Source organism: Emys orbicularis, chromosome 5, assembly GCF_028017835.1.
Source record: "Emys orbicularis isolate rEmyOrb1 chromosome 5, rEmyOrb1.hap1, whole genome shotgun sequence".
NCBI classification, from domain to species: Eukaryota; Metazoa; Chordata; order Testudines; family Emydidae; genus Emys; species Emys orbicularis.
This window is the reverse complement of record NC_088687.1, coordinates 131,137,145-131,149,123: the sequence shown is the minus strand read 5'-3', so window position 1 is coordinate 131,149,123 and position 11,979 is coordinate 131,137,145. Positions and strand designations below refer to the sequence as shown.

General features: G+C 42.8%; 1 protein-coding gene across 1 annotated transcript in view; it reads left to right on the top strand.

The window, feature by feature from the left end:
* Positions 1-602: 602 nt before the first annotated feature.
* FGFRL1 (fibroblast growth factor receptor like 1) overlaps positions 603-11,979 on the top strand; it is a 235,465-nt gene continuing 224,088 nt past the window's right edge. The window contains exons 1-2 of the mRNA XM_065405551.1: positions 603-625; positions 1,450-1,559. Coding sequence (XP_065261623.1) covers positions 603-625; positions 1,450-1,559 — 133 coding nt within the window. The remainder of the gene's footprint in view (positions 626-1,449; positions 1,560-11,979) is intronic.

The window sequence follows — 11,979 nt, the reverse complement described above, 5'->3', positions numbered from 1 at the left end:
GGAGGCGCAGGTTCCAGCTCCCTTACCTCACTGGCTCTGGTACCTTTGGGGAGAGGAGGTGTTTACTTGAAAAAGGGACAGGAAAACCCCGGGTCAGTTTTACGCTGGATGTTTGAAGCCATATAGAATCACAGAACTGGAAGGGACCTCCAGAGGTCATCTAGTCCACTCCCCTGCACTCAAGGCAGGACTAAGTATTATCTAGACCAGAATGGGGAAGTGCTGGGAACTGCACCCCTCTTTTACAGGACTCGCTGACTAATGGGGAACGGGATCAGCTGTGGGGTGGCTTGGTCCCATGGGCCCTGGACCAAGGCTGTGTGCCTTCCTGACTCCAGATGGTGGGGCTGGGAGGGTAAGGGACGGTGACTGCTCTGCTGGGTTGGTTTGGGAAGCACAGTTTCTGCTGAGAGCTGGTTACCTCTCCTGGCATGACCTGCCTCAGGCTCCCTGCTGAAAATAATATATTAACATAATAGCAGCAACCAAAATAGTCTTTCTCTGAGCTGCCTCACTTTGCCTTTGCAAGGTATAAACGTTTCTGGATTCTTCCTTCCCCTTCCTTGCAGCGCAGTTCTGTAAGATGGAAATGACGGTACATCATGTGTCCCTCTGCACTCCCCAGGTGGGTTGATGTGCACTCATGCCTTGGGCAGAGATTCTGTATTAATCACAGCTTCCCCCCCCACTTCATTTTACCACCTTAAGAATTTGTGGTGCAAATTTGTAAGCTAATGGCAATGTGTAATTATTTGGTTTGTTGGATGCTATACATGGATTGTTGTATGTCCTGAGGGCATAGAGCGTTTAAATCAGGGAGTTTACAAGAGGGAGGAATTCAGATAGTGTTTAGAGAGTGAGAGTTTTAGGAGGAGAACAGAGTGTAATTAATGTAAACCTGATCTACCTAGATTTTTTTTTTTTTTTTAAAAACAGATATTAGAGCAGCCAAGGAATATTCAAGGGTATGAATGACAGGTTTGCAGCAGGACACACCTTTGGTGTAAACCAAAACAAGCCCTGCTTGAAAGGAAAGGAGGGTTGGGAAAATGAATTGCTGCGAAGAAAAATTCAGCACTGAAGGAAATATACAGAGCTCTAGCACCCACGTTAGAAGCAATGAAGCAGAAAAGCTAAATTCTGTGGGTGGAAAGGATAGATTCCTTTATTCAGCTCCTCCAAACGTTTTTAACCTGAAATCTTGTTTTATGGCCACTCACTAGTGTTTGCTTGCCTTCAAGACTGGTTCTGTACAAGATACCAAAAAAGTGTTTGATTTATATCAGGCAAGAGCAAAAGATTAGGACAGAGCAAAGTTTTACATGCTGAATGCCAAGGAATGAATTATAAATATTTATAATTGCTGGTACAAATTTTGTTTGCTCTACTGACACACCGAGGGGTTGGTTTTTTTTAAATTCTCATTTCCCTTCTTTTTCCTTCTTCCAGGTTTGAAAGATCAGAAATCTGTACAATACAGACGGAACCAGTTTTCAAAATGGAATTCCAGTTTGCGCTCTTTTTTGTAGGGATAATTGCATTTTCCGATTCAGCCCGAGGTAAGGAGAATGAGCTTTATGCAGCCTTGGAAATGGTTTGTGGCTTGTGCCTTTACATTTGCTCCAGTTGTGCTCATGTTCTTCCAACACCCTATAGTCCCTTTTAGAGACCAAATCATGATATTTCCTTCTGCATAGAATCTCCCTTCCCCCTTGTCCTCCCACACATGCATTCCTCCCATGGCACTTTTTTTTCCAGTGTTGACCGTGATATCGCAACTCGGATGCAGGATGGTCACTTTTTGGCCAGTTTGTTAATTGCAGGTGAGCTCTTTGCTTTTGTCGTTTATGTGTAAAAATACACAGTTGGCTTTCAACTTTCAGTGTAGGGTTAAAGGAAAACAATTGCATTCCTTTGTGGATCAGGAGTGCCTCTCCCCTCCTGTAATCCCTCCAAACTCTGCCCTGTGTATTTCCAATAGCAAACTAAACAAACAAATCCATTAACTTTCCAAGTGACAGACAAATGACAGTTCTCAACAGCTAGCACATATTTTAACACTGGGACTCCAGTAGACGATCAGATTTCAATAAACAGGTTACCCTACCAGTGGTGGATTGAAAAACAATGACCTAGGAGTTGAGGTAAGGGAGGAGAGGTTTCCTATGAGAAGATAATTTAACAAAAGTTATGGGCTCAGAATAGAAAGAACCATTACTTGTCCTCAGCATTAGTCTAACACCACAACTCTCAACCTTTCCAGACCACTGTACCTCTTTTAGGGGTCTGCTTTGTCTTGCGTACCCCAAGTTTCACCTCACTTAAAAACTACTCGCTTACAAAATCAGACCTAAAAATACAAAAGTGTCACAGTATGCTATTACTGACAAATTGCTTACTTTCTCATTTTTACCACATACTTATAAAATAAATCAACTGGAATATAAATATTGTACTTACATTTCAGTGCATAATATATACAGAGGTATAAACAAGTCGTCGTATGAAATTTTATTTTGTACTGACTTTGCGAGTGCTTTTTAGGTAGCCTGTTGTGCTACATACATGTCTAGATGAGTTGATGTACCCCCTGGAAGACTGCGTGCCCCTAACGGTACATGTACCCCTGGTTAAGAACCACTGGTCTAACATACCTTTGCCAGGGCTGTCACGTTAGCATTGGAAAGTCTGAATGATAAACCACTCTCTCAGTCTAACTGATTCTCTACTGGTCACAAAGGAGAGGAGTGCATTGTTCCATGAGAATGGTTGTATGTATTTAGGATGTAGATTTGCCCCAGCTGCAATCCCAAACACTGTTGAAGAAGCATAAATTGCTGAGCGACCATTAAAAATGCCCAGCACAAGATTATGTGTTGCTTAGTTTACAATTTAAATATTTAAACTTGCTATTAGTTCTGGAAGCCATAACTTGCCAAAAAAATATATGTGTGTGTGTGTGTGTGTGTGTGTGTGTGTGAGAGAGGGGATAAAAAGCATTGCTATAGAAACTCGGAGCTTGGTTAGTGCACTGTTGTTGTTTTTTCTTGGCATTGACTCCCAAGCAAATATTTTATGGAGGCAGAAGCACTGTAAAACGATTCTGCTGGAAGCTGAATGAAAAGGAAAACAGTGTATAGCCTTTAAGACCTGAAAGTCTGAATTCCAGGCATGGTTTACAATGGAGACCCAGTTTTAAGTTGTAGGCAATGGACAGGAGTGGTATGAATTAAGATGACCTCGTGAATGTATATTATTATAATAGACTTGAGTACCCAGTGGAGTTCACTGAGAAATCTTGAGTGGGCTGTAAGACCAAATCTTTTTGGGGTAATTTTCTGCAGTGTTTTGAGTAGAGTATTTACTGCTTTATTGCTAAATCTTGTTTAATTTTTCTTTGTCTATCTTGCTTGTATTATTTTATTGTACTTAAAATATAGTATGCAGCTTAAATGACTCATAGTGCTGTGAATGATTGTTTTGAACAGAAACAACAAAAAATTCACAGCCATGATTTCAGAACAGATCATATTTTTGCATTTGCAGAGGTCACTTAGACATAGTGTAAACTTTGTAAGGCTACATTGTCTGGTGAACAGACCTCTTTACTGCTCCAGACAAATACGCCCTGCACATGGTGAGAGAGAGAGTCTGATTGTTTAAATGGCATAAAAATGTGGTAAATTACTGTATTGTGGCCAAAGAAAAAGAATATAATCCACTTACTTTCTGATGTGGAGAGAGATAAATGGAGCAAATGAAGAGGAAAGGTGTCATTACAGGAAAAGCAGAGGCAAAAAGGTACCACATTTAAGGCCTGATTCTCCACCCACTAAAATCAATAGGATTTTTGCTAGTGATTGAATTGGGAGCAGGATTGAGCCCTTAAACACACAGAAGTGAGAAACAGAAATATCTAGAGCTCTGAAACCTTATTCGATGCTGTAAAATTTCCCTTATTTAAAACACACCAGGATAATGTTTAGACTTTTTGAAATGTGCCCCATGTGTAACATGCCTGTGGATTTTTTTTTTTTTTTTTTTTACACTGGGTTAGACCACTGCAGATATATAAATATTACCTGTTTTAGTCATGGAGGTTTTACAGACAATCCAGCAGTGGATGAATCTCAAGTTGAGGGTTTTCGGGTATTTCTTTGAAGTAGGAGGGGACTCTTTGCGCAATTAATGTGTGTCCTGATTGTAGATTGCATGCATGTAGCCCATATGGCCAACACTTTGCAACATGGGTTCCTGTATGTTAAATGGGTGCCTGCTGGTGGGAATGGCGAACACTCATCACCTCTGGATGTGGAATTAAGTGCCTAAATTTTGGCATCCAAGCTTGAAGCTTTAGGTTAACTTCTTTTAAACGTCTCATGAAACGTAATGGTGCTACAGTGCTAATTCCGTGATTCCACATTGCATGCTGTGTGAGCATGGGATTAAGGCCTGGGTCATAATGCGTTTGCACAAGAGGGCAGAGTTAAGGCTGCTCATGCAACTCTAACTGGTATTTCCTGGCTTTTGAGCGCTTAGCTGCGATCTTAATGTTCCATTAAACTTTACATTATATTCTTTTACTCTGTGTTCAGATAGCACCTTTCCTGGTGAAGGATCCCAAAGGACTTTGTGCCTGTGGCCTTATCCTGCAGTCTTTATTCTAACTCATCTGGGGGTTTTGCTAGTATCACAGCTGCAGGAGCTGGCTGTGCATCATTCCTGAGCTATTGAAATACAGGCATTTCTGCGGTGGAGGATGGCCGCCAGCTGAAATGCAGTACACGCCAGGAGAGGGGAAGGTTTGGCTAAAGAAACCAGGGTAAACCTGAACTCTTAGGAAAGGTGCTATGGGATTTTTAATTTCCATAAAGAGTAGGGACCAACTCCGTTTTTAAGGGTTCATACAAAAGAGTCCTTGCAGAGTGAACACATGGAACTTAAGTTGTCTGCTTGGCAGTATGAAAGGCCAGCCCCTCCCTAGGTAGGGTTTGAACCTGTGCTTTCAGGGATCTAAACTTAAAGGTTTTAGCTAAGGGCATGTATAGAGAATACCTACCTACTATATCCTTGTTTATCTGAGAGACCCTTGGTTATTTTTTAAACCTAAATTCCTTCCCATTCTGGTGTCATTATTCACTTTAAAATGGTCACTGGAATCATGATTTTGGAATAGCTATTTCAGTATATTTCCAAGTGCAGACAAGCCCTTGGTCTGTCCCTCCTCTTTGGGGCTAACGGTAGTACGGGGGTGCTCCTTGTGTGCATGTAGCTTGAGTATTCAGGTTCTGTGCAGGCGGAATGTGGAGGGGCTGGAGAGACAAAATCTACCCCCCGGGCTAAGGGCAAGGTATAGAATAGCGGCCTCAACCATTTGCACCAGTTGTGCTGGTGTTATCCTCCTGGACCTGCGCTAATACAGCCCCCCCTTGCTCCTACTTTGAGCCACCCCTCATCCTGTCCCCTCTGTGACCTTCTGTGCCTACTTATGAGGGTGCAATGTGGTATACCGGCACCTCTTTGCAGCTGCTCCATCATTTGCGCCCCATGCAGCCCCTGTGATGGGGATAACTGGTGCCTGAGAGTCTTATGCGCGCCCTCTTCCCCAGGGGTGAATGCTGCCCTGTGTTACTAACCTTTAACGAAATGAACTGTCGTAGTGTGCTCCTGCTTCTGCACACCACTGGTTGGATACAGGTAATACAATCTGATATTTTCCTGCTTATGGTATCTGAGTGACACACAGCGCAATATTTGTTCCAAATCTGTCAAGTTGCCATCGTATTCGCCTGGGTTACCGTATATGGTAACACAAGGGTGCACGTGGCTTGCTACAGTACTTAAAGCACGATTTCATATGGTATGTTTAGACGTTTTTGGTAAGAGCAGTAACAGCCCTTCCTTTGGCCAGTAAACTGATATTCTTATTGAAACTAACAAGTTTGGACATCAGTTTTATTTTCTGTGCATGGGGGCATACTGCTATAACTCCCCCCCCCTTTTCCCCCCCCTGTGATACATGATTTTAAAAAATAGCTGGACTCTGACGCATGACTTACAATAAGTTCACTACTTGTGCAGTTTAACTACGGCAAGCTCAAAATTCACTAGGCTGGCACAGATATTTATCACATGTCAGTGTTTGACACTTTTTCTTTTAAATGTTGGAAATATGGGTCTTGAATGCTCGACAGTTTTCTTTTCACCGAGATGGTTCTTAATAGCAGGCAATATCTTTACCATTAAGTTCTATAAATGTAATGATTTATAAGAGTGAATAGTAGTTAATACTGATGATCTAAATAATAAATAGGACAACAGTTGCCTTCTGTTGTAAAGATACCGCTATACCGTGGTTTGTCTTGGACTTGATTATTATTTGGACATCTTTCTTTTTCTTTCTAATGGGAAAGAAAAGCATATAGGACCTGATTCGGATCCCATTGAAGTCAAGGGGAGTCTTTTGATTGACTTCAATTGACTTTGGATCAGGTCTATCTGCATAAGAATAGTCTGACAGCATAGCCTATACCTATCTATTATATATCCTTGATGATCGGAGGGAACCCTGATTACTTTTCAAACCTAAATTCCTCCTCCTTCTGGTGGTGTTATTCACTTTAAAATTGTCGCTGGGTGTAAGTATAGAATACAAAGTGTGTCAAACTGGAAGATAAGCATTAATTTATTAATATTTATTTTTTTTATTATGGAACTCAGAAAATCACTCCAACATGTTAGGGTTTTTAAAAGGTGTTATTAGTTGGTTTCCACAGTGTGCATGCTGTTTAGCTGCTTGGACCTTCCTTTAGAAAAAAAAAATCTATCATTCTTGTGATGCAGAAAGTAAATTTTAAAGCCTGCTGTTTATGCATAAAAGTAATTTCAGTATGCCTTGGGATTGTTTTCCAACATTTCCAATATCATTCTTTCTTCTGGAAAGACAAATGTTGAGTAAGTAGCACTTGCTAAGTAATGAGTGCCTACTTTTAAAGGTGTGAGAGCACTGTAACGAATTTAGCAACTAGGGATCTAGCTTTTTTGGGGGTGTAAATTGGCCCCGGGGAGTTGATTTACATCAGCTGAGGATCTGGTCTTTTCCAAGTAGTCAGCTTGCACAGTGTGATAAACCCTGAACAGACTAAAGCAGATGTATATAGAGTAGTTGCTATGGAATATGGCAAGTAGAGAGATTCACCTTTTTGTTACATATTTTGCATTAACTTCTGGAAGAGGTAAATCATTTCCACCTAAGGGGCGGGGGCGGGGGGGGGGGGGGAATGACACAAAGGTCGTCTTTTGCCTGCTTTGAAAAAAAATAAATTCTGAAGTCATTGCTGTATTTATTCAGTTTGAGTAGTATCAATGCAGCTTTCTTTTTTTTCCAAAGATGTGAAACTCCTCCTTGGGTCTGCAGTGGCTTGTAAAATCACCCTGTTCAAAAGGTCTGCTTTCAAATTAATCCCAATTTTGCAGTAGTCAGTGGAAACACTCCTTCTCCTCCTCCCCGTTTTAATTAGCCTATTCATTTTATTTCACTCCTCAGAGTTTGTCTTTCGTCTGACCTCCTTCTGTGCTTTCTAGTGGGGCAGTTGTGCCGAAATGTATTTGATCTTGTTTTGAATATTTTCATTTGTATTTATATTTCTTTTCTTTTGTGAAGCTGGCCGTGTAACCCAGGAACTTTGCTTGGATCTTTCTATAGTAAACATGTCTCGCTATTAATTTAGCCATGCTGACCTGTCCTATTTTGTTGTACAGAGGTTGAAAGTTTTTGTTCGTATAAGGGAATTAAAAAGAATATAAGCATAAAGAAGCTGATTGTAAGAGTGGCAAAGAGGAGAGTCCATTACAAACATGTATTGAATCTGCTTCTGTAGCCCTTACTCACATGAGTAGCCCCATTGAAGTTAATGAGATACTTGCAGGATCAGGTCTTTAGGCCAGGATGCTGTTGTAGTGGGAATGTTAGAAATGCCTAAGTTAGATAGATACAACATGTCTGTTTTAACTTATAAAGGCCAGATCCAGAGCCCATGGAAGTCAATGGAAAGACTCCCAATGACTTCATGGGCTTTGGATCTGGCCCTTAAAGAACTGTCCGATGCAGATTAATTATGATGCTGACACTTACACAAATCCACTGCTTTATTACAGCACATAGCTCCATTTTACAGCAGTCTGAGTACAGGGTTTTGGGTTGCTGATGTGTGCTGTAGTATATTTGTACATGGGGAGAGAAACTCCAGCTAGCGCTGCATTTCTTTTCCCAGAAGATGCACCGTTCGCAGCCTGTTGCTAGCTTTGGGGGGCTGGAAGGCTAAGAGAATGATGTAGTATGTGTTGTGGGACAGAAAGCAACTTGGACATTCATTGCTTTAACTTCAGGTTATCCCGTGGGGGTTTTATTCCAGAAGAGTAAGTGACAAGGTGGGTGAGGTGATATCTTTTATTGGACCAGCTTCTGTTGGAGAAAGACAAGCTTTCGAGCTTACACAGAGCTCCTCTTCTTGTCTGGGAAGGGGAAGCAAAGCGGCTACAACAAGACTGCAAAGAGGAACGAGTGTCATTCTGAGGGGAACGTTGCTGGGTGCAGAGGGCCTGGATACCGTTGTGCAGGATTATTTAACAAGTTAACGTATGCCGTTTGCCATGGAATCTATTCGCATCTCTCTGATTTTCCCCTTTCGAGTCAAATAAACATCAGGTGCCTGGAGTTTGGTTAGTTGCCCTGATTACACAGTCTCTGCATTGTATTGCAGTATCCAGCAGTGCTGTGAATAACCTAACATTTTTATTTCATCAAAACCACTCCAATTTTCAGGAAGAAATCCAGTCAATAACTCCAGGCTACTTCTGCCATTAAGTGTTCAAATTTAATTTTCAGCTGCACTAAGGGTAGAAAAATGTAAATTGGGACCAGAGATGTCTTGGAGAGGACTAATGTTTCTCTTGATTTCTGCACCCTCAGCCCCTCCTGAATAGTTGTTGAAGTAAGAGCGGTTTCTATCTTGGCAGGAAACAAAATAATTTCTCTTTGTGCCTGGTAAATTTATTTCATGAAAGATTTACACAATCTTGGGTATCCTGTCAAGTGATTGAGAAGTGAGTAAAGCAAGAAGTGTCATAAACTAGATGCCTCTTGGGTTCTGTTGATTTTGGTGAGTATTGTTGGAGCTGTCAGTATTTATGCATGTTAAATTTAAAAAAACAAACCTGTGGCGGGCAGACAAATGCAGAAATACAGACCTTTTTTTTTTTTTTTTAAAGTCCTCTGTTATATTTGACTGTTGTTCAAGTTGATTCATATTTTCCTTGACCAGGTTGCTCGTATTTCATGTGCCCAGTGAATTGACTGCTGTGAGAATTCTGGTGAAATAGTACTTGGTCTGTGATCCTTGGTTCGCATTCTTTCCATTACTTATCCATTCAGGTAGACTTAGCTTTCAACTGCTCTGAAAAGTGCCTCTGTTTACATGGCATCCGTGAATTTCAAATTGAATATTGCTCGGTATACAAGTGAGAAAATGGTTTTAACTGAGCATCAACCCTGCAGACTCAGTTTGGGAGCTGATATTCAAGCTGGGCTCTTTCAGACTTGTGCAACATCTCCAGTAATCATGACCCAACTGTTATAAAAGCCTGGTGCAACACCCATTGAAGTCAGTGGAAAGAACTGCAAAAGAGACATAGTCCAAGGTTGGTTAACAATTCTGTTGATGATGCATGAACCAGAATAGGGTTCTTCCATTGGCTTGCCCTGCCAGCAAGTGTTGGAGCCATGCATAGAGATTCTGAAGTTCTGTTGACTCATGGTGGCAGGTGTGAGTTTAACTCCACCCAAGATATAAGGGAGGTGGGGACAGGGAGTCCTGGAGGGAAATAGGGTGACCAGATGACAGAGGTCAAATATCGGGACGGGGGGGGGGGAGAAAAAAAAAAACAAGTCGGTGGCGGAGTAAAAAAAAACAAGCAGGCGGCGGAGCAAAACAAAAAAAACTGCCGGAGCACAGGAAAAACTGAGAAATCACTGGCAGCTCAACGCCCCCCCCCCCCCCCACCAGCTTGCTTCTGCTCCGTCTCCACCTCCCCCCTCAGGGAGGGAGGGGGGCAGCACGCAGAGCCTCCCCCCCCGCCAGAGGGACCTGCCAGGGGGCCAGGTGAGTCCCAGGCAGTGCTAGCCTTACCTGGAGCGGCTCCCAGGAAGCATCCAGCAGGCAGGTCCCGTCCCTCTGACTCCTAAGGTCGCGCGGGTCGGGTCGAGGGGGGCGGGGGCAGGGGCGGGGGGGCTCGCTGACGGCGCCTACAAGCCCCGCCCCTGCAGCACACAGTGGAGACCTACTCGCCATCTCTGTGCGTGCCTGGGGAGTGGGGCTGCAGCACTCTGCAGGCTCCTGCCAGCCGGCGGGCGAGCGCTGGGAGTTCAGCTGCGCTGCCCCAGGCCCAGGAAGAAGAGGTGAGCGGCGCCGGCAGCACCGGCTTGTGTCCTCCACCAGACGGTCCCCCAATATCGGGACAAAGTGCGTCCCGACCGATGTAAGGTCGGGACGCGGGACAAGTCCCTTAAAATCGGGACTGTCCCGATAAAATCGGGACGTCTGGTCACCCTAGAGGGAAATCCAAGGGACAGTCAAATTCAGGGAGAAAGTTGAGGCTGGGTTATGATGTATTATTGTTCTTGAGTCCCCAGTAAAACCAAATCCCAGGAGAGGGATTAGCCTTCAGACTAACTCAGTGTGTGTGAACTCTGTTGAAGGTAAGGTATGGACGTAACCCATTCACAACTATTAGTGGTGTCCCTTTTCACCCATGTTCCACCAGATACTACCCACATGGTGTATTATTATCTACATGGATAGACGTCAGTTGCCTGTGAATAGCCCCTAAATACCCTGTAGGAATGACTCTGTACAAAATTCTTGTCATGGTGGCTTGTTGGTCACAGCGGTAAATGTGTTACTACTGCCCTGAATGACTTTGAAGCTTTCCCATGTCTAGACACAGCTAAAGTCCAGGTGGGTGTGCTGGGTGAATGGGGAAGAAAGGTGCAAATCAGAGGGAGGAGTAGGCTGCACTGTTCCCCTGCACTTTAGAGAGCTGGGGAAGTTGTGAAGTTGTGCCTTCCTGGGGCACAATTAATGGCTTTACCAAGATTAGGAAAGAGGGGGAGATCTAGGCTTGACCTTGATTAGCTAAATCAAGGTACCCTGCATCTACATGAGGGAGAAGGTCGTTGTTAGGATGGGATTATATAACACGTTTTAGATAATCTTGACCTTTTTTCGTAATCTACACAAATGTACTGTTTTCCGGAGCAGTCCATACCTCCTCTATATGGGCTAGGTTATAAATTACACAATCCGCCACTGTGTGTTTTGGAGGCAAGAATTGTTTTTAACTGTAGTCCCTACCTAGCCAGTTCTTAGACAATCACTATTCTCTTTGTATTTGCGTTGACTTTTCTTTTGGTGTAGCTTTTCCAAAAGAAATTAGTATCTCTGGACGGTTCGCTAATTAGTCTGATATTTCAGTGAAATTGAAGCTAAGGCTGATGTGTACACAATAGCTAAAGGAGACATTCATCATGGTAAATCAATCCATACCTGTGGCTCAGTTTTCTTTGAGTAGAAATGGCCCAATTCTGCCTTCAGATTCTCATTCACAACTCCTATTTGACAGAGAAATAGTCTGAAGGGATTTAGAGAGATAAGACATTGGGTGAAAAATAACTAATTGAGATTCAAATTGAGTAAGAGCAGTCTCATTCATGTGGGGGAAAATAATTAAAAATGCATGTTTGCAGTGGGTGGAAAAACCTGGTGAGGAGTAATGCTGAAAGAGTCCCAGTAGTGAGAGTGGACAGCACATTAGACATGAGTTGATAATGCAGTCAGGCTTCAAAATTAAAAGCCGGTGCAATTTTGGACTGTGTACACAAATATCAGGGGCTGGGGGAATTGATTTAAGAGGAAAGATTAA